This window comes from Silurus aristotelis, assembly GCF_946808225.1.
Source record: "Silurus aristotelis genome assembly, chromosome: 5".
In the NCBI taxonomy this organism is placed as follows: domain Eukaryota; kingdom Metazoa; phylum Chordata; class Actinopteri; order Siluriformes; family Siluridae; genus Silurus; species Silurus aristotelis.
The window spans coordinates 29911044-29934615 of NC_139578.1; the positions used below are offsets into that span (position 1 = coordinate 29911044).

Below are 23572 nucleotides of genomic sequence, written 5' to 3' on the forward strand. Positions count from 1 at the left end.
TCAAATAGCCCTTGATGCCTTCAGTGTGACTCTACAATTTACATAGTCATGAAAATAAAGAAAACTCTGAATGAGAAGGTGTGTCCAAACTTTTGGTCTGAACTGTATATAAAAATGTATATTTATATAGAATATTTAGATAGAAAGTGTACGACTATTAACCCATATTCAAGTATTTGACATGTAATTCAATAGAACAGTTTGAGATATTATATATACACAAATGGACAGACAGACAGACAGACAGACAGACGAATGTAACCCAGAGTCTTAATATCCTAGGATCAAAGGATTTCTTAGACCAGTGTTTCCCAGAGTTTTTTTTACAGGCGACCCCCATTTTAACATTGAACATGACGACCCCCACGCCCATTTTAAACCCGGTTAACGTCTCTCTTGATAGCCAGCGCCTTGAAGGAGGATTGTCTGATGCACCTCTTCACACAGCTCTGTAAAGTTACGCTTGTTTACAGGATGGGCTTTATTCAAGTTATAATGGGTGCATCTTTATCTTTTCCACCAATGTACCAACGGTACAGTTTTTAGATTTGAAGTCACAGTTTTTACACATGCGGGTCTGAACCAATCAACTAATGAACAACCGGTTCTCTAAAACAGGTCAAAGGTGAATCTCGTGAAGCTTCAGTTTGAGAGTGAAAACAGAAGAAACAACTAAACACTTGTACAGTACAGTAAAAGTGTGAATCCTGTTTGGTCTCTTAAAATCAATATAAATCAAATATCCAAGCGAATAAATAAATTTGTGCTGCTAAAACTCACAGATGCCAAACAGAAGGAAGTCAAATTTTGTGCATTTTCAGTCACTGTGATCCGAACCATAGTTTATATCAAGAAAGGCTGACAACACGACTAAACATCGATCTTGTTTGTGAACAATGAAAAAGGGACTTTTCCTTCTGATGGGACGGAGATGTTCAATGACACAAATACTTGTGATGAACTAAGGATTTTGAGAAAAGTTCAGGCTTTTGCAAGAAATTCAATGTATTGTGCTGTTTGTACACATTGTTTGGAGAAATGCACTGACTGATTTGCAAAGACCACCAGGTTGGGAACCAGTGCCTTTTAATTATTTTTTTTCTTTTAGAAATGTTTATTAGTTCTCTATAATATCAGTATCTTATGATAGGAAGTAGAGTTAAATTTTAGATGTTGGTGTGCAGTCACCACATCGTACCCAGGGGATTATCTGAATAATGAAGTATACATTTACACACAATTTTTTTAATTAATAAAAAAAAAAGAAAATGTTGTTACTAGTCTTGGCCACAAGGTGGCACAGTTGATTCAATCAGTGTTTGCTTTTTTAAGTACAAGAATGGCTTGGCCAAAAAGGTTGTGTTTCAGGATGATATGTGAGTGACACATTGCAGATGCACCCTCATGTTTTATGTGCATGTTACAGGAGAACAGTTTTGACTCACAAAACTTCTTCGCTAACTGTTTAGTCAAGTCTCAAGGTAATATGAGCCGATGGATGATGATATGTTGCCTGGCTGTTTGGTCATACAGCATAAACCTTTGACATGTAGCATAAAAGGTTATGACCATAAACATACCAAAGAAGTTAGAACAACAGTACGGTCTACGCACATTAAATGCTTGGTCCCCATAAAACTTGATCTAGAACCATCAATGTAACATCATGCAAGTGAGATTTATTTAACATGTAAGGAGTCGATACAGGTTTACAGGCAAAAACAAGAGTCTATAACTCTCTTAAGCCAACATAACCAATAACAGAACCTAGTTTTACAACTCAAGCATGTTTCACAACATAAAGCAACATCATTCTTTAATTATTATTCATTATTGAAAAAGAAAAACACTTGTTTACTCGTGTTAGGAATCAAAAAAAAATTCAGGATGCGCTTTTGCATGAAAATAATCGAATCATAATCAAATAATTATGGTTGGTTGCTTTAACCAAACACATTGCTCACTATTCTTCAAGCTCAGGAGGCATCTGAGATCACCATGACTACTGATCAGGTAGGATCGTATTTATATCAGTAATGCAGGTGTATGTGCCACTAAGTCTGCTTTCTACAGTCATTTCACACATTATATATTCATAAATACACACATTTATATAAAGCCAAACACTCGTACGAGTTGAGCTTCCTTGGGTATCTATCTATTTTAAACGGCACAGCTTTACTGTTGAATTGGAGTTTACTGTAAACCCAGGGTACAGAGGCTGAGCGAAGGCGCTCTTGATGGTATGGAGGAGCTTCGTCTTGTCAGAGACACTATAAAAAGACAACGTTCCTGCGTTATAATCCACAAACACTCCAATTCTAGAGGAGATGAGGTTCATGGGGAGTTTGGTTTCTTGGTTGTTGTGTAAGAAGGTGTAACTGGAAGAGCAGCACTTCAGACTCCAGGATTTATCGTTGAATCCAAACGCACACTCGTTACCATTTCCCTTCCTGACGATGTCCTTATAAGACACTGCTACGGAAACGCCGTTACTTCCGGTCCACTCCACTTCCCAGTAACAGGCTTGGGATACACTCTCGCTGCACAGCACCTGGGAGTAGGAGCTAAAACTCTCTGAGGGAGTATAATACGGCATTAACGATAGATTGTTGGTCACCATGTGGTTGGAATCGGACAGACGGAGCTGCGTATTTGCTGTTTTGGGATCCAGAGTGAACTGATGGGAATCTGTCGATAAGAATCAATACCATGATTTTTTATTTTTTTTTTTATGTGTAGAACTTTATTTGATCCCTGAACAAGACTCCGTGGGGATCTTTCAATATAAATAAACAAATATATAAATAAATAACTACCATGATCTACAAAAAATGCTGTTATGAGTCCAAATTAAAAATGTAAAATGGTGTTTCATTGTAACAGCTGTAGTTTTTTTTTTAATAATATGATTTTTTTTTTATATAAAAATATATCTGCAATAAACAGTATTGTTTTCCTTTTTTATTATTTACATGAATTAAGTGATTATTTATATGGCCTCCAGGAGTATATACACCACTAAACAAGGTTGCCAGATTGTGACCAAAATTAGCACAACTATATTAAAATCAGAGAGACAAATATGCAAATTTCTTCCCTATAGAAAATAGAGGAAAAACTAAGAACACCTGGCAACCCTTATCCAAAGCTATTGTGAAAACACTTTTCAATGGAAAAACCTCACACTCGCTCAAAATTCTTTCATTTGTTTGGCAGGATCCATTACTGAAGCTGACCAGCTTGGTAAAAAATATTCCTAGTCACCCCTAGTGTGTGTGTGTGTGTGTGTGTGTGTGTGTGTGTGTGTGTGTGTGTGTGTGTGTGTGTGTGTGTGTGTGTGTATAGACTTACATTTTAGCAACTCTTCTCTGCTTTGAGGAGGGATAACCTGAACTTTCTTCACTACAGAAACACAGTAAAACACAGTCAATTTAATCCCAACCAGACCAATGAACAGAAATATATATAATTTGCCACACATTCACTCAAACACCACACATTAATGTGCAGGTTAGAGGGTGATTTAGAGTATTTTACTGATAGCTTGGTTGGATCGTACTTGCTGATAACTGATTAATCATCAGATGATTGTAATTTGTATGTCATTTCAATGCTTTGGAATTTGGAAGACATTTAATTTAAGGGAAATGCTAGTTTTTTTTTTCCATTTGTAACATTAACTGAAGTAAATAAATGCTTTAAAATATTGTTTGTTAATTTTAACATGTACTAATTAAAGTTCATTTCATCTATTAACTAAGGGATTCGCCTCTAGAGGCCGCTCTTGTACTGTATAATGACTGAGGACATTTTCAGCCGCTCCTGTGCAGAAGCAACCTCAAACCATTGTGGTGGACCATCTGACAGTGTCTCTGCACCCCAGTGTGTGATTCAGGGCAACTTGTACTCTTTTGCTAATTACCACACTTCCATCACGCTCTTTGAAATCTCAAGACTCTGAACTTCTAGTAGTTCCTAGAATAGCAGAGTCCACTAAAGGTGGTAGAACATTCTCACATTTAGCTCCTAAACTTTGGAATAGTCTTCCTGACAGTGTTCAGGGCTCAGACACACTCACGTTTTTAATCTGCACTTAAACTGGGTATCTTTTTAGCAAAGCCTACACATGACATCATAACCTTGTGCTCCAGAACATCTGATCACATGCACATTATCAACTTGTGCTGTTAATATCATGAACAGCAGCTACTCTTATTCCTCTCCACTGCTTCTTTTTCTCTCCCCATCCCGAGGCTTCCTGAGGTTGCTCCAGCTCCAGTCACCTCATGAAGATTGTGGACCTTTAAAGAAGTAGATGCCGAACCCCACAAACATCCAGAACCATCTAGAGACGTACCAGTGCCAATTTTGTTCTATAATTTTTACATTCTTTAAAGCTGCTTTGAGACAATGTCTATTGTGAAAAGCACTATAGAAATAAACTTCAACTTTTAACCCTTGAAAGTCTTTTCATCATTAAAAATACTATTACTGATAATAATAATAATAATAAGCTAAATGTATTATTGCTATTACACTTGTCTGTATCTAAGCTGAATACGTTATGCCAATGTACATTTTTTTAAGCACCATTAGCATCAATGTTCATGAATTTGGATGCTTTCTGGACGCTAGATAGATAAGACTATATAATATTAGGGAAACATAGCTTACCTTCACTTGACATCTTCCCAAATTCGTCTTCACAGTCTTTTTCCACTTTTTCTTCCATTTGAGTCTCCGATTTTAATACGTCTGCAAAAGTGTGGAGAGAATTCACGGTGATGGGCGGCAAGTCTGAACATCCGAGAGGAGCCGAGACCGACTGGAAATTCTAGAGAGAGAATCAAAAGAGACTCTGCATCGGAGTTTAATAGATATAGACCCTGAAATTCTGATAGTACACATAGAAATGTTTATAGTTTTGTAGTAAATCATGTGTGAGGAAGACTTCTCTTTTTCATCATCCCATTCCAGAATGAGAATTATAGCCAACAAGAGGAATTTTGTATTTGGTTGTATTGTGGCTTTCGGTATCAGCCACCCTTGACCACTTAACAGCTATGAGTGAAAGGACATCAGCTTCATAGGACTTCCACTCCATTTAACCCCAGATAGGTTTTAGGCTTTATTGATACCATGTATTACGATGGACTCTAAAAGTGACTGGCTAGCAAAGCACCAATTTCACCCTATTTCTATTGACCATAAGGCATCTGTTTCTTCACACTTTTACCAAACAACTCCGTGCACTTCCTCTCGGTCATTACTGGTACTGTTATTGGCATTTCAGTCCATAGTGATCTTGCATAATATCAGGAGGAAACCTGACTTGCTTTGGCAAATACTGGTGTTCTGGGTTGTGGCCAGGTCTGTTCTCTGGCTGAGACCAAAGTATCCTTAATGCTGGGAAGGTGGTGGTGGTGCTGGTGTTGCTGGCAGTACAGATGCTTGTGCACTTGGTCATTGCACAAAAGAGAACTAAGCAATCAGAGAACCATTTCTGGGAGTGTTCTAACAGTTTCTGAGGATACTTTCTAGAGACCATATTTGAAGGCAATGAACAGTCTTTCCTACACATTCTCATGGAAATCAATCTTGAAATGGAAATTTAATGAGCTTGATTGGAATTGTAGTTTCCTGAAGCTCCCCCAACCTGGAATTCCGCCACACAAGAACTTTAATAGACACAATCTTGCATATTCATTCGTCATTGAACCAAAGAAAGGAAAGTTGATTGAATAAGCAAATTAAATAATCGCTATATACCATCCCACTTTCTTTAACCATACAGTATATCAACCTTTTCCTGTCCATCTTACCCATCCAAGTCTCTCTCACACAGTTATAAATGTCTACCATCTGTTCTTCTTCGGGTGTTTACAGGTCAGAGGGTAACAGGAGGAGATACCATAGAAAAAAGAAAACAACCAAAGTGATCTATAATTACTCCCTAAAGGTTAAACACAGGTCAAGGAAGAGTTTCTACTGATAAGTAAATTTAACACCATTAATCAACTCATTTTAATGATACATAACAAGCATAACACAATATTTCCAATATTCCCAATCAACTTTATGTAAATTTCAGATGTACTGGGGCTTGAGGAAGCTTCCTCCACCCCCACCTACAGTATTGCCCTCTGCCTCAGCCATGCATATGCTTCCTATCTGGAGTTTATTAAGACCTGAGGATCTTAAGAGCTCTGGTAATGCATTACTTTTCTTCCACAACATATCATGAACATATCAGTTCAATTGTTCAAACAGCAGTTAAGGGCTAAAACGGTTATAACAAAAAATCCATCTATGAAAGCTATAATATGGTGTAAAGGTCGACCGATACTGATCGCTATAATCGTACTCGCCGATAACCAATTAATCATTCGATCGTTTAAAAATATATATACTGGATTAAAAAAATTTATTTTTTAATGTAAAATAGTACTATAACAAATAAAAAAACACTACTGAAACATTAGAATTTGCTAATTGAAATTAATATTAATTATTAATTAATAAAAAAAAATTTAACTGTATAATTAATCATAATTATAAAGTATAACATATAGCGTGGCTTCATGTGTAAAAACAAACGGCACGTGGCGTCACTAATTTGCCTCTAGTAATAACAGCAGCCGCTCCAGCAAACGGAGGCAAACTGGAAAAACTATATCGGTATGCATTTTTAACTATCGCTGATAGTTATTGCAAGAACTATCGGTGCCAATGAATCGGTCGACCACTAATTAGGAGCTGTTACACTCCAGACTTGGTCAGGGGGCAGTGCAATTAACCTTAACTGCCCTTACCTACATGTTCACAGCAAGAACAATGAGGATTGTGCACCATCTAACAATACCCTTACCCACCTTGATAGGGAGGAACTGATATTAGAGATAATGTGTATGTGATGAATAAAAAATTTGAATTGATAATAGGAGAAAAAAAAAAAAAAAAACGCCTGTAGGTGGCAGCAAGTAGCTGTTAATAAGTGAGTCATTGCGATTGAACCGAATCATTTCAACGGGTGATTCATTCACGAAACCATCGAAGATCGGATCATTTTATAGACTCGGTTCTTTGAATCTTGTTAATCAAAATGTTTCGATAATTTATTTATGTATATTTAACTGCAGTGTCTATGGGATTCACATGACAAAATAAAGACTTGGACTGGAAAAGTCGAGAGACTTTGTACATAACCTATAGAACGAATCACTCCGAGATGAGTCACAATAAAGACTCGTTCAAAAGGAAGGAATCGTTCATGAACGACTCACCAACATGTTGCACAGAGATGCATTTTTTTTTTTTTTTTTGGCGAAAAAGAAAACAGGCAACTTGGCATCCAAAATGTCCTGGAAATCTCTGAATATTAACTTCGTGTTGTATAAAATCAGTAGCACATTTGTCATCTTGATTTTTGGACAAAATAAATAAATTTTGTATTTTTTTTTAAAAAGGCACTTTTCGTGTGATATTGATTCACTATATAAAAGGATGTAAATTGACATTTTCTGGCTTTATATCTTGAATTTTGTGATCATTTTAAATGCATTTTATTAGACTGAACCATGCAGAAGAACGCACTTTAATTGCGCTTTAATTAATCTGTAGGTGTGTGTTTCGTTGGGTTTTGTGTTCTCCCCAATCATGTCAAATTACAATATAAATGTAGACGATATATTTGGTAAAGCAATGATCAGCCGGTTGTGAAGACGCCTCTCCGTGCTTTTACCTGGAGGAAATAAATGTTATCGGTTGTGTTTGAAAGCTCCTCCATCTCAGCGTCTCTCCTCTTCAGAGCTGTGATCTCCTGCTGCAGTTGCTTCATGACTTCTTCAGCTCGACTCACTGCAGCTGCTTCCTGAGCTCGGATCAGCGCCGTCACCTCATAGCGTCTTCTCTCAATGGATGCGATCAGCCTGTTGAAGATCTTTACGCTTTCCTGAATTGCCGTTTGTGCAGATTGCTGTTAGAGGAGGAGGATTTGAATTCAGTTTATTTCCTGAATGAGCGTTAAGACTTGATACTCACTTTTTATCACCATACAGCCTTCGATGCTGCTGCTGTTTTTGAAATGTACCTTGTGAGAACTCACAGCCTTGGTTACCTCCTCAAGCTCCTTCTCTCGTTCCCGGATTCTCTGCTGGTATTTTCCCTGGATGTCTAACAACTCCTTCTGTCCAGCAAAAAGGTATATCATTTATAGAGAGCAGGAGCTTCAGTTAATGTTTAACTCAAACATCAGAATAAAGAAAACACGGCCAAAAAACAGCCTGTGTGGAGAAGGTCTGCTGTCTGAAGCACCTCGATGATGAGAGAGATCAGGAGAGAAGAACCAGTCATGTCTGAACTGCTAGAAATTCATACAGTTTACATAGTAACTATATAAATCCATCTATACAATTCTGTTGAGTTAAAAAGCATCTCATCAACACATCAATCCTTGAGGTGGATGGACTACAGAGGCAGGAGACCACACCAGGCTTCACAAATATGGATTCTGATAATCATCAAGGGCACAAACAGCAGTTGAGAAAAAACCATACCACTTGGTCTTTTCCTATTTTTATAAATTTTTTTAAATCTGTCCAATTTGGATGATCCATTGAGAGTTCTGTTCTTGGGAACCTGACCTTCTGTGGTTTTTCTGCTCAGGTAGCTCAATGATTTCTGAGATGCTTTTCTGCTCAGCATGTGTGTAATGAGTGATTGTAAGAGTTACACTAGACTCATATATGCATTTTTGGAGCATAGAATCTGTAACCTTCCCCACACGTTACTGCAGAAACGTAAGCATTCAATCGCACGTGATCTTAGAAGATCGAAGAACCGTCGGAGAACCTAAAGGAAATCCACATTCAGGTGAGGGCCCAGGTTTAGGATTAAACCTGGAACCACCAACAATGCCACACTACAAGCAAGTACTCTCGCAGTCACTTATATCACCCCATATTAGTTGTGAAAGAAGGTGAGAAGATCTTGTTACCTGCTTCTCGTCTCTTCCTGCGCTAGACAATACCGCATAGTGTACACGGTGTTTATCCAAGGTGCACAACATGCAGATACACTGCTGATCAGTGTAACAGTAAACCTCCAGCAGTTTGCCATGCTGAGAGCAGATCTGCTCCTGGAGTCGCCTGGAGGCTTCCACCAGCATGTGCTTTTTGAAGGCAGGAGATTTATAGTGAGGTTGGAGGTGAGTTTCGCAGAAGGAGGCCAAACACACCAGACATGACTTGATGGCTTTGTATTTTCTCTCAGAGCAGGAATCACACGCCACATCCTCAGGTTCAGGGAAACACTGAGCAGGACGTGTAGCTTGAAATCCTGCCCTCTTCAGTGTCTCCATGACTTCAGCCAGAACAGTGTTTTTACTCACAGCAGGTCTTGGAGTGAAGGTTTGTCGACACTGAGGACAGCTATAGACTCCCTTCTGATCCTCATGATCCCAACAGCTATTAATGCACCGCATACAGAAACTGTGGCCACACAGAAGAGCTACTGGATCCTTGAGGAGATCCAGACAGATTGAACAACTGAACTGGTCCTGAAGTCCTAAAATATTTGATTCAGCCATTGTATTGAAATCCAAACTTACACAGAGTCACTGAGAAAAGCAGCTCACACCAGCTGGAAGACTCACTTGTAACAAAATGCACAAAAAAACGTTGCTGATGATGCTCCTGCACATGAAGCCCAGTATGACCTGGTCACACCTTATCCAAAAGTTACAACGCGCGTGCCAGAAGACCAAACAAACAAGCAGCACATACAACTACATTGTTTCCAAACTCCTAAATACCCAAACCGACCATGTGGTCAACTACGGCACATAACCACGTGACTGAAAGGAAGCTGAAAACGTGTGAAACGTGCACCAACCTATACCAGGCATATACACCTAAATGGACTCTAGGGGGCGCCAAATCACCACGTTAGAATTCCTCTTCATATTCCTTCTTCTTTCTTTTTTATAATGGTTAACTTTTGAACAATTTGAACGATAATAACAGAAAAATAAACAATCTCAAAACTGTTCATAGTGACCCTGGGCACTGTGCAAATAAATAAATAAAAAGATTATTGTTATAGTTAATTTTCTTTTCTTTTCTCTATTTTATGAATTTGATCATTTTACATATTTTATATATACATTCTGGATTACTCTAAATTGTTAAAATAGTTATACAAATAAAGTTTGTTAAAAAAAAAAAAAAGCAAAGAGAAAATATATATATAATTAATGTAATATTCTTCTTCTTCTTCTTCTTCTTCTTCTTCTTCTTCTTCTTTTTCTTCTTCTTCTTTTTCTTCTTCTTCTTTTTCTTCTTCTTCTTCTTCTTCTTCTTTCGACTGCTCCCATTAGGGGGCGCCACAGTGGATCATCCGTCTCTGAAATGTCTCTGAAATGTTATTAAATATGGTGATCAGTAAAACCTCAGAAGCTAGCAGATCACTTTTTATTGTGAATTTTACATTCAGAATTCATTCATTGATAGAAAATAGTCATTATACACAAATTATACTGCACTTTAAAGTGGAAAGTTGTAATTTTAAAGAAACGTAAAACACATTTTAGATTAAAGACATCTAGTGGGAAAAATATAAGTGTATAGAGAACTGCAGAAACATATCTTTACTTTGAGGAAACAAAATCTGATCCACTGTAAGACTTTATCTCATAGGAAAATTATTTCAACTTTCATCAGCTGAACACCACCAACATGCAAAAAAGATACAAGAACCGTATCAGATACAAAAATGTTATGTAAAGAGATACTGTGTGTAAATGACCAAAACCCGAGAGCATCTATAAAGTGTACATTTAATGTGTGATTAGATTTTATGAGCTGGATTACTATTGTAAAATATAGATATGGATTGGCTTTTGCCACCATTATTTTATTAAAGTAGAAAGAACTTCGATATTCTGAGATATTATTGCTGAATAAGGAAATAATTGGACAACAAAAAGAGGATGGATGGAAGCTGCAGGTGGTATATAAGGGTTGCGCTTTGACTGTTTTTGTCTGACTTTCTTTCTGCTGAACAAACCCCTCGTTCTTTGACACCACAACCCTAAAACCTGAACTTAGTTTGTTTCTTTTGCTTGACTTTTAAACTTTGTTATTGAATTTGTTACTTTTGATGTCAACTGGCTACGATAAAATACTCTGAAGGAGTTCAAACTCAATGTCAAGATCAAGAGTTTTCGATATTGTCTTCATCTGTAATTCATTTTTGAGCGTGAGTTCACACTCTATCTAAGTTTCTCTGCTTTGTTTTTATTGTTGTGTGGTTATCTCTATCAAAGGATGTACAAATGCTGGTGTGATTAGACACCTCCAATATAAGTGCAATGAAATAGACTTTTAAGAGAATAAAATATTAGGGATAATTTAATACATACTGTATTCATGGAGTAAAAAATACACTATATTGCCAAAAGAATTGGGACACCTGACCCTTACTGCTATATGTAATTCTTTTCCAAACTGTTACCACAAAGCTGAAGGCACTCAATTGTTCAGAACGTCTTTAGATGCGCTACAATTAAATTTTACATTCACTTGAACTTGGCAACCCAAAATTCCAAGGTCCTGAGCTCCTTGAAGATCTGGTTTACATGCTTTGGAGAGGAAGATCTTGCTGTTATAGAGCTCTGATCTCATCCCTACTGAACACCTTTGGGATGAATTGGATTCAGTGACTATTCAGTGTGTCCACAGTTTCTGCCATTTTACTGAAAAGCAACACATTCTCACAGCTGCACACACTTCCTGGGTCTGGTGGTAAAAGTGGTTTGGAAAATAGGTGTGTCTCAGGTCAAAGAACTCAACAAGGATAGATTAGTGCCTCCTTCATTTCTGATAAATTGAGAGTAGAGTTGAAAGGTGTTCACCCACACTGCTCAATCATTAACCTCCAGGGGAAATGCTCCTCTTGTTACAGAAAGCTCTATATCATATACATGTTGTTTATAGTGCTGACTAATGCATACGTTTACCTTAAATGGCAGCAATAAGCAAATAGAGACAATAAGTTCTATACAATAAGTTGTACAATTCTGTACAATAAGAAATATACACTCTCCTTTTGTCCTGTTTTGTATAAATACTGCTTGTGTGTCTTAATACATTTTCACAAAGTTGTGAGACAATAACAGATCTGGATTTTTGGGGGTGAAAAGGAAGGAAGAGTGGAAATAACATACTGCACTATTTATTAATTAATTAATTAATCTTTTGTGTGTATATATATATATATATATATATATATATATATATATATATATATATATATATAGCCTGTGTGTATGTGTGTGTGTGTGTGTGTGTGTGTGTGTGTGTGTGTGTGTGTGCGTGTGTGTGTGTGTGTGCGTGTGCGTGTGTGTCCAGTCTCTTAGTGTTAAGAAGTCTGATGGCTTGTAATACGAAACATATACGTTGTAATACGTTGTTTATAGATATAAGCAGTTAGTACTTTTATTTTCCCAGTTTTTGTCTCAACAAACTTTCATGTTATCTGCTGTGATATAATACTCAGGCATCCTTTCTGTTCTTACAGTGTGAATTGACTTTGCGCTTCAAATTTCAATAATTTAATTGTTTTAAATTCAAATACATATGTTCAAAAACATTACTTGAAATTTCAAAAACTTGAATATCTATATAGATCGATAATATACAGTGGTGTGCAGTCAGGGACAGCAAATCCTTCTCTGCTGGCCTAAACACAATCAGAAGCACTGACCTACATTTACAACCTACATTCTAATATTTGTTTTATGAAATTGTATTAATTTATTCCCAACAGTTTATTCTCTTCATGTCGTAGTGTTTCTCTCGGCTGCACTGTTTCCAGCACGTGTATGTGGATGTTAGATTTTTTGTCCAATCAGATTTCAGCCTCTATGTGCTGCCATGTCAATCTAATCTGCCCAGAGCCTTCATAGTCAGTACTGCTGGCCTTTTTACCTTAGTTTTTATTATCAATGGGATATTGCGTTTTTTGTATTGCATTGATGGTTTCTATAATTGTGATGTGATAGTGGTGGTATTAAGAGGTGGATTAAGTCGGGTACATCCTCACTGAAGGCTCAGGTACCAAATGCACGGCCCACCACTGTAATATACATACGGTAATATACAATATAAAATTCTGTACCTTTAATCTCCTGAATTGGCCTCCATGCTGTGTTAGATGCTGTGTGTTTTTAAAGAATTACTGAGCATGATTTTTTTTGATTGACTTTCAGTTGTCTGAAGCAATAAAGACTATGTCCTACTCCTCTTACAGAGCTAATGACATTGCAGTAAGAAGTGTAAAATTTAAAGTAAAAGCTATTTTAACTATATTTACCAAGCAGAAGCAGAAATGCATGCAACAAAAAAGTCCTATGTTTTATAATTGGAGGGTCCTGACAACATATTTCATTAGTCACAGCAGTGAAAAAGGTAAAAAGGTTTTTACGTGAGTCAATAAAGAGACATCAATTCTGAATTTACTGTAAAGTTTATTGGTTATAGTAAACGTATATAGCAAGTAAGATGCAAGTACATTATAGAACAAAATCCAAAATCCTGGTATATATTGATTTATATTAGGTTGAAGATACAAAGAAAATGAAAGTACACCTTAAACAACACCTGGGTATTACTCATTACTTGATTAAAAACAGAGGATCTGTACATAATTTGGCAAAAACAGCCAGTGGTGTACAGTACGAACAATAAGTAAATGTAATACAAAAAAAAAAAAAGAAAAAAATCAAATTGCAGTTAAATATTTAAAACCCAAATCACTAATAACTACAGCAAGAGTGAAAAGTGTTACTGATTATTTAAGTGTAAAGGTTACAATAATAACAGACATAAAATATTGTAGATATCGTATTACAATATAGAAAATGCAATTTGAACGGTATTATGGTTCTTTATTAACCTAATCAGCCCTTAATGTTATAATAAAATACAATACTAACTGCTGCTCTGAGCCATGGGTTTGAATGTAGAGACAAAAACAGACAAAAACCCCTCCTACTCAATCCCACACAAATCACTTTTTCATCTCTTAGTTAACTTCCTTTAGGTTTTAGATGATTGTAGCCTCTTGAATACTTAAACTTTCCCACTTTTTACTGTAGCAGTAATTAAAATACATTTGTGTTAATTGCATATGGATGAATTGGAGTAGATTTTGTATATACTGTATGTAGCATACTGAATAAAAATTCTTTCATTCATTATTTTGATTCATTATTTGACCTACAATAAATTCATGAATTAGACACAGATTACTGGTATACACCATCCTGGATGCTCAAATATGGACAGTTGTATCACCAAAAACATCTCCATCATCATGCTAATGAGTTTGCTGTACCAGGACTGATCACCAGTAATAATGGGTCTACCTGGCTACTATTAATATCTCAGAAGGTTTGAGCTCATCATATGATACTGAGACATTAGTTGGAAAAGGCACAATATAATAATACCCATGCATGCTACCCCTACACACCAGTGCACCACTGAGAGCATCCGGGCAACTTTACTTCCTTGTACAATGAAAAGTATAAATACCTAGACTTACATTTGATTTTCAACACACTTTTTTTTTTACTTTGGGAAGGAACTGCTTAGGTTTCTTTAAATAGAATTTAGATTCCTTGTCATTATGAATACTTTTTTTGTATTTAGATATCATAAAGCATGACTTGACTTTCTGTATCACTGTAATGTTCACCATACAGGGATAATCATTTAAAATGATCTATATTTGATGGCACAGTTTTACTATTGAATTGTTATTTAGCCCAAACCCAGGGTAGAGAGGCTGAGTAAATGTGGTACGAACTCTGTGGAGGAGCTTCATCGTGTCAGAAACACTGTAGAAAGACAGAGATCCTGATTTATAATCTAGAAACACTCCAATTTTTAAAGGACTGTGGTTCATAGGGAGTCTGGTTTCCTGGTTGTTGTGTAAGAATGAGTAATAGGAGGAGTAGCGAATCAAACTCCAGGAATTCTTGTTTCCTCCAAATGCACATTCATTATTGCTTCCTGTCCTACTGATGTCTTTATATGAGACTGCTATAGAAACCCCATTGCAATTAGTGAAACCCACTTCCCAGTAAGCTCGCTCACACACACTCTCTTTACACAACACCTGGGGGTAATGGTTAAAACGCTCTGGATGTTCATAGCTTTCTGTTTGCATTGGTAGACTATAAACATTTCTATTAGATGACCGTTTCTGTGGGATGTCTCTGTAAGTCGCTATTCTGTTAGAATCAGAAAGTTGGATATGTTGATGTGCCGTGCTGGGATCCAGTGTGAGCCGGCAGAAATCTAAAAGAAAGCAAAAATTATTTTATTTTATTAATTTTTTTAAAAACATAATCCTACTTAAGTTCTGTATTTTTTTCCAGATTTTCTTTCTAGCTTAGTCATGGCCAATTCCCACTTTCCAGTTAGGGCTGAAAACACTTACATTGAAGAAATTCCTCTCTTTTGGGTTCCATGATCACAACATTCTTCACTAAAAAACAGGTAAACAAAATTACATGTATAAGCTCTCTCATCACAGTTAGACAAATGAACACAAAATGTTTTAGAATATGGTTAAAATGTTATATGTAAAATAATAAAGTTGTATTTATAAATACTGTTATCTTCATAATATTTTTTTATAGTATCACCACACAGGAAAAGGGCAAATGTTTATCACATAATCACACCAGATGAAAGCATCAAAAACATGGGATAATCTACCAATATAGTACAGAAAAAAATAATCAATCAGCAATTCCACCCAGGCAAATAATAAAAATTTTCCACTGTTAGCACCAACTTTAACCCAAATTACAGTAAACATTGGGGCACTTTTTTGGGACAAAGAACACATATCAAATGTTTAAACTGAGGAAATGAACCATTTTAAGGAAAAAAAATAAGGTAATTTTGAATTTGATGGCTGCAACAAGAAAGTTGGGACGGGGCAACAAAAATATTGAAAGAGAAAACAATTTAAGTAATATAAATTACGTCATTAAAATGAAACAGTTGGACATTTTTTTTGCAACTAATAAAATTAATTGATAACAGGTCAGTAAGATGATTCTGTATAAATAGTGTATTAGAGGCTCAGAGTCTCTCAGAAGTAAAGATTAGCAGAGCTTCACCAATCTGTAAAATACTCTGTCTACAAATAATGTTCCTCACCATGAAATTGTACAACAGTTAAATATCTTTTGAATATAATTTACAGAATATATCATAGGTTTCATAGAATCTGAAGAATTCTCTGTTAACAAGGAAAAGGGCGAAAAATCAATATTGGATGCCCATGACCTTCAGGCCTTCAGACAGATTTTTCATGATTCTGTCATGAAAATCACTGCATATTTGAACACAGTTTGCTACTGTATATCTAATATGCAAAGAAGAAGGCATGCATGAACATGATTGGATGAGAAACACCACAATCCTCTCTGGGCCAAAGCTCATTCAAAATTCACTGAAGCAAAGTAAAAAACTGTTCTGTGGTCAGACATTTGAAATTTCCCAAATTGTTCTTTTTTGAAAATATGGACACCACGTCCTCCAGACTAAAGAGGAGAGGGACGATCTGACTTGTTATCAGAGCTCAGTTCTCTGTACCTGAGAGATCTGGGAAATAATTGTCGAGGCTTACCCTGGCTAGGACATCAAAACTCCAATTCAAGGTCAGACAAGCAGCTCACATGCGTCACTGTCACCTTTCTATTTGTCCACATTATATTTGATAAATGTGGATGCCAGAGGACCATGTTTCAATATATACATACATAAAATACATATTTTAATAATGGCAAACACATTTCTTAAAAACTGTCAATTTATTCCAGCCTTGGCCAACCTTTCAACATTTCTAAATATTTCTCAAAATTTAATCAAATATTTTAGAAAGCAACCACTTATGTTGAAATCTTGAATACTGTATGTGCTATTTCAACAATGTAGAACAGATAAAAGCAGCATTTTAGAGTTTCTAGAGAGCTAGAATGTATATTTACTGCAAGTGAAACTGACACAATCACAAATAATTCTCATGTGATATTGTGTTGAGAATGCTGGAATGGTTAAAAGTGTATGTTGTTCATTGTGCAATATGCAATCTAAGAGAAGGTAATGTTTGTCGCTCTGTCTTACCCTCACGTGATATCTTCTCATGCTCTTTTTTAGAGCATGCTTCCATCTTCTTCTTAAACTGAGAGACAGACTGTACTACATCTTTGAAAGAGTAGAAAGTACTAGTTGTGATGGTGGGTAAATCTGCAGATCCAGGAGTCACGAGAGATTTAAAACTCTACATAAAAAACAAACATCATAAGAAAGAAGTAAAAAGCAGCAAAAATGGTTAAATGGACTGAAACTACAGAGACGTTACTACAGTACATAACAAACATGTAAAAGAGGCTAATTGTTGTACACATTGTAGAATAGAATAGAATAGAATAGCCTTTATTCGTCACATATACATTACAGAGGGTTAAGGGCCTTGCTCAAGGACCCAAGAGTGGCAGCTTGGCGATACCGGGGCTTAAACCCCTGACCTTCCGATCAGTAACCTAGCACCTTAACGGCTGGAGCCACCACTCCCCCCTGTGTTAGGAGTATTTGTAGATTAGTAGATTAGTATACCCACGTGCAAGTTGGAAGTGCAGAAAAAAATACGAAAAATGTAACATTAACATTTAATCTGTTGGTTTTCTTTATTTCACTTTTTCTCATTGAGCATGGCTATATATATATATATACTCACACAATGAGTATATATACACGTTTTGACGCTCCTTTTGATGTTATCTTTTTCCAGAGTATGTGTGTGTGTGTGTGTGTGTGTGTGTGTGTGTGTGTGTGTGTGTTGTTGGATGGGAAAGTGAGTGTTGGATGGGCAAGCTGCAGGACTGCTCTTTAGTTTTAGATTAAATGCCCACCTGGGTGATGATTCAAAATGAAATGACAAAAATGTCATGTTTTTTATGTTAAAACAAGTCTACACTCTTTTTTTATTTTTTTTTATTTAACAATAAAAATAGTTCCAATGTGGTTCCACTTTCTCTCTTGTAAAGGGTCCCTGGCCCCTAAAACATTTGTTATTACCTGCTTTTCACCTCCATGTTTTACTGTCTTGGGTCATTATGTGTAAGTATCAGAAAGTAACCTTTAGTAGGTCTTGGAGGCAGTAAGTCAGTTCTCTGCTCTTACTCCAGAATGACTGCTATATTTTCATTACAGCAAACAATAGGACCTTCAGGCAGTTGGTATAATAAATATGAATTGGTTATGGCCTCAGTGATGTTACCTGGAGGAAATAGATGGGATCCTCAGTGTGTGAAAGCTCCTCCATCTCAGCATTTCTCTTCTTCAGCTCTGCAATCTCCTTCTCCAGTTTTGTAATAACTTCTTCAGCTCGACTCACTGCAGCTTTCTCCTGGGCTTTGATCAGTGTCATCATCTCAGTGCATCTTTTCTCAATAGATGTGATCAGTTCAGTACAGCGCTTCTTAGTTTCCTGCACTGCTGTTTGTGCAGAATGCTGAAAAAAAGACACACACAGAAAGAGATGTCACCTTTTAACCCAGTCACTGTCAGTGATTTTCAGACTAGAACAGAACAGAAAAGTGTTGGATGGACCATGAAAAAGCTCTTCTGTCAACCCCATTGCTCTTTTTCCTAAAATTTACCTTGTGAGTCTCCACAGCCTTTGTTAGCTCCTGAAGCTCCTGCTCTCTCTCTTTGATTTTCTGCTGACATTTTGCCCGCACATCCAACAGCGGTTTCTACACAGAATAGAGGACAGAATTCACATCGTTGTAAAGATATAACATTAAATACACAATATACACTTTGCAACAATATTAAAATATCAGCTCTAGAGCTATTGAAGGTTCTTTAGTTTGTATTGTACCACCAAATGGCCTAATTATGGAATCAACTGGTGTGGGTAAAGGTATGCTGCGTTTCTTTCTCGCGAGAGAGAGAGTTCATTGACACAAATACTTACTTTTTTTGAGAGAATTTAGGATTTTGGGAAAAGTGCAAGCTTTTGCATGTAAACTATTGTGTTGTGTTGTTTGTACAAATTGTATTGAGAAAAGAATTTTGAATTTGTATTCATTTTGTGTTTTTGTGATGATTGTTTTTTTTATTTGGTTGTTTTGAACATATGTAGGTATATATAGCTTTGTGCTATATGCCCTGTACATGTCATCGGTTGTCATTGTGTAACAATATCTAGTGTATTGTCTCTGTTAAATAAACAAACAAATAAGAATGTAAAAAAGGCATTGGATGGAGGCAATTGTTATAACAATTTCTTTTGGCTGTGGTGGCTCCATAGCCAATACCAGAAACACTAGGTGTAAGTTAAAATACACTTTGGGCAAAATGCCAGTCCAATTCAAGGCAGCACTCATACACAATCATTTATGCGAAAAATGGGAGGAGACCAGTGGCCACATGAACAGGAAGAGAACATGAATAGTATCATGAAACAGGCAATTATTCAAATAGAGGATTGAACAGGAGAGGTTATAGCCCTTTAATGCCCCGAAAGCAATTCTAACCTAAACAACCCAAGCAATTCCAAGCTAAACCTATTTTTAAATGAACTGTACCCACTATTGCTTTTTCCTCTAATTGTAGAAGACAGCTGTACAAAAGTGTTACCTGTTTCTCAGCTCTTCCTGCTGCAGCTGATACTGTATCATGTCCTTTATGAGCATCCATAGTACACAGCATGCAGATACACTGCTGATCAGTGCGACAGTAAACCTCCAGCAGTTTGTCGTGCTGAGAGCAGATCTGCTCCTGGAGTTGTCTGAAGGCTTCCACCAGCTTGTGCTTCTTAAAAGCAGGAGATTCATAATGAGGCTGGAGGTGAGTTTCACAGAAAGACGCCAGACACACCAGACACGACTTCACTGCTTTGTCTTTTCTCCCAGAGCAGGAATCACACTCCACATCCTCAGGTCCAGCTGGACACTGGTCAGGACGTTTAGCTTGAATTCCTGCCCTCTTTAAAGTTTCTATGACTTCAGCCAGAACAGTGTTTTTACTCACAGCAGGTCTTGAAGTGAAGGTTTGTCTGCACTGAGGACAGCTATAGACTCCCTTCTGATCCTCCTGATCCCAGCAGCCATTAATGCACCCCATACAGAAACTGTGTCCACACAGAAGAGCTACTGGATCCTTAAGGAGATCCAGACAGATTGGACAACTGAACTGGTCCTGATCCACAGAAATATTCGCTTCTGCCATTTTACACACAGAAACACACAGTCACTTACAGCAGCAGCTCACACATCCTGGTCCTGGAGACAAAGAAAACGGCTGTATAGATCTAACAGATGCACGCCTTTAAACTAAACAGAAAAAGATTGGTTTCACTTTTAATTCTGATAAAGTGAGAGATGAGTTGCCAGGTTGTGTATGTGTGACACACACACACGCACACTTACAGTAGCTCAGGTTTCCTGGTTCAGTTTGTAAAAGCTGTGTATGATACTAAAAGAAAATATTGAAGAAAATAATAATAATAGAAGACACTTCTGCTGTAAGAGACTGTGTATAATATCAGTACATCGGGTGATTATAGAGGCTAAATCATCTGATACAGCACTCCATCACTCCACTTCTTGGACAAATAGTTCTTACTTAACCTAGAGGCAGGGCCGATGCTAACCATAAACAGAGCAGGCGATTGTCTAGGGCCTCGGGCTTGGATGAGTCACCTCCATAACCAAAACAAACCTATATACTAATTCACTAATCAAGACGGGCAGCAAAAGACAAGGCTCTTTGTCCAGAAGCAAACTTGCTCTCAGGCCTACACAACTTTCGCAAGAGTAAACTTGAATGATAATTCCCATCTGACAAAGAACTACACTTTAAAGACAAAATCTGAAGAAAAGATTTGTCTTTTAAACTTATTGATATTTTTATTTACATTTCATATTTCAAAAGGTGTTCAAAATTTGGTTTATTGTGATACTGTACTGCCCTCTACTGGGAAATAATGTATTTTCTTTTAAATCAATTTGTTTTTTCAACATAGTCAGTTCTATGTTTTTTTTAGTCCCTGATGCCATTTAAAAAAAATTAGCTATTGGTATACTTGTGGAAATTCTTTTTTTTTAGAAAAAAAAAAAATTAGAAGCACTGAAGTGCACAGAATGTGCTTCTACCTATTCAAGTTGGAATAAATAGTTTCCCTGATTAGCATTGTTTCCGTTTGTAAAAAACAAACAAAAAAAAAACCTCTGCACAACAAAAAATGATTGAAAAAAACAATATCCCAATATCACCGTTTACAGCTACAGTAAGTAAGACACTCATCACAACTCTTTTTTGTGTATATGTGATTCTTTGCTCTGTAAATTAACTAGCTGATTAATTAGCATTAATCATTAGTCACAATTAATTAAACAGTTAGCTTTTTAAGCATCACATTCCAAATTTAGTCCCAATTTGCTCTTATAATTCTCTACAGTCTTCTGGAAAGATGTTGCACTAGATTTTGAAGTATGCTTATGGACTAGTAAATTTAAGCACTGATATGGGTGAGGTGAGGAGGCCTTAAATTGTGCTTAAGTTGCACTAATTGTTAAAAATGTAATGACCAAGCATCGCATATTGACTCTTATTTCCCAATATCACTTTGTACAGGTATATTACCACGAGTACTACAGAAGAACTCAAGGCCTGGCTTCAACCCCTGAACACCTGAACAATAAACACCTTTGGGATAAACTGGAACATTGGTTTTCTCATCTAGTCACTAGCGGACCTCTTTCATTCTGAGATGATCACCTGATTCTCTGACTCGCTCCTGTGGTACCAGAGACCGGTGTTCCTGTCTCATTCTTTTCTCCGGATCTGCCTGATTCATCTCAATGCCCTACATCTGAATTAAGTTCTCTTTAATTGGAGACCACATTGTGCAGCTGGGGATGGTTCCACATTAAAGTCTACAGATCCAGTTACTAACCATCTCAAAAACTATGAGGATGGATCTGGACTGTAATTAATGTCAATGGCCAGGAGGGCAATTTGTATGAAAATGTTTTGCATTTAAACATCACTGAACACACAATGATGGAACTGTAATGAATGGCCATTCAGTAAAGAGGATGGGTTCCCTTTTGAGGCTGGTTCCTCTTAAGGTTTCTTCCTTCTACAATCTCAGGGAGTTTTTCCCTTACCACAGTCGCCATTGGCACTCATTCCAACAATGACAATGTCCCTTCTTAAAAACAATCTACAAATAAAACTGATTTGAATTGAACTTTACATCATTAGAAACTTGAATAACCTATGAATCCTTTCACTTCTTGTTATTATTCTTCCGAATAAAAATACAACTCTGACACTGTATAAAATGTAAATAAAAACAGAATGCAATGGTTTTGTTCCATATTTTTTATTCATAACACAACAGAGAAAACATATCAAATATTTAAACTAAGAATATGTACCACTTTACAGAAAAAAAATATTTATTTTGAATTTGATGGCTGTAACAGGTATTTAAAAAGCTGGGACAGGACCATGTTTAGCACTGTGTACTGTAGCATCATGACTTCTGTCTATATACATCTGGGAACTGAGGAGGCCAGTTGCTGAAGTTTTGGGAGAGGAATGTTGCCCCATATGTGTCTAATACAGGATTCTAGATGCTCAACAGTTCTGGGTGTTCTTTGTTGTGTTTTTCGTTTCATTATGCGCTAAATGTTTTTGAATAGTGAAAGGTCTAGACTGCAGGTAGGCCAGTTTACCATCTGGACGCTTCCACTATGAAGTCATGCTATTCTAATAGATGTGGTATGCAGTTAGCATTGTATTGCTCAAACATGCAAGGCCTACGATTTCTGGATGGAAGCATTTGTTGCTCTTGTTAGAAAAGATTGTCGCTGCCCAGTTATGTTCCCACCTGCAATAGAACAACATCTTTGAGGAGTTTCAGTCAGGTTTTAGGCCCCATAATAGCACAGAAACTGCCCTAGTTAAAATCACTAATGACCTGTTTTTAGCCTCAGACCAAGGCTTCATCTCGCTGTTAGTTTTACTAGATCTTAGTGCTGCATTCGACACTACAGACCATGATCTCCTCCTTAATCGCTTACAGAATTACATTGAAATTCAGGGACAGGCATTAAGTTGGTTTAAATCCTACCTGTCCTATCGTTACCATTTCGTAGACTTAAATGGAGAGTTATCCAGGGTAATGCTAGTAAATTATGGCGTGCCGCAAGGTTCAGTTCTAGGACACCTGTTCTTTACAATATACATGCTTCCATTAGGAAATATTATTAGAAGGCATGGAATTAGCTTCCACTGTTATGCTGATGATACCCAGCTATATATCTCAACAAAACCAGGCCATATAGCTCAATTAACTCACATAACTGAGTGTGTTAAAGAAATAAGAGATTGGATGACCCATAACTTTCTATTAATAAATTCTGATAAGAGGGAGATTTTGCTCATCGGCCCAAAAACCAGTATACAGA

At 36.8% G+C, this 23572-nt stretch overlaps 2 protein-coding genes across 2 annotated transcripts in view; one reads left to right on the top strand and one right to left on the bottom strand.

The window, feature by feature from the left end:
• Positions 1–4065, top strand: part of LOC310726855 (uncharacterized protein) — a 37225-nt gene extending 33160 nt beyond the window's left edge. Inside the window, exon 2 of the mRNA XM_083542892.1 lies at positions 3983–4065. The gene's annotated coding sequence lies outside the window, so the exon portion shown is untranslated. The remainder of the gene's footprint in view (positions 1–3982) is intronic.
• LOC310726647 (uncharacterized protein) lies at positions 1660–20443 on the bottom strand. Its single transcript, XM_083542390.1, has 12 exons — positions 19731–20443; positions 18746–18841; positions 18364–18597; positions 17208–17364; positions 15508–15555; positions 14794–15365; positions 8999–9613; positions 8093–8188; positions 7745–7978; positions 4678–4837; positions 3355–3405; positions 1660–2691 (listed from the first exon to the last, which is right to left on the bottom strand). The coding sequence occupies exons 1-12, from the start codon at positions 20319–20321 to the stop codon at positions 2159–2161; spliced, it is 3387 nt and encodes a 1128-aa protein (XP_083398516.1). The 5' UTR covers positions 20322–20443; the 3' UTR covers positions 1660–2158.
• Positions 20444–23572: the final 3129 nt, after the last annotated feature.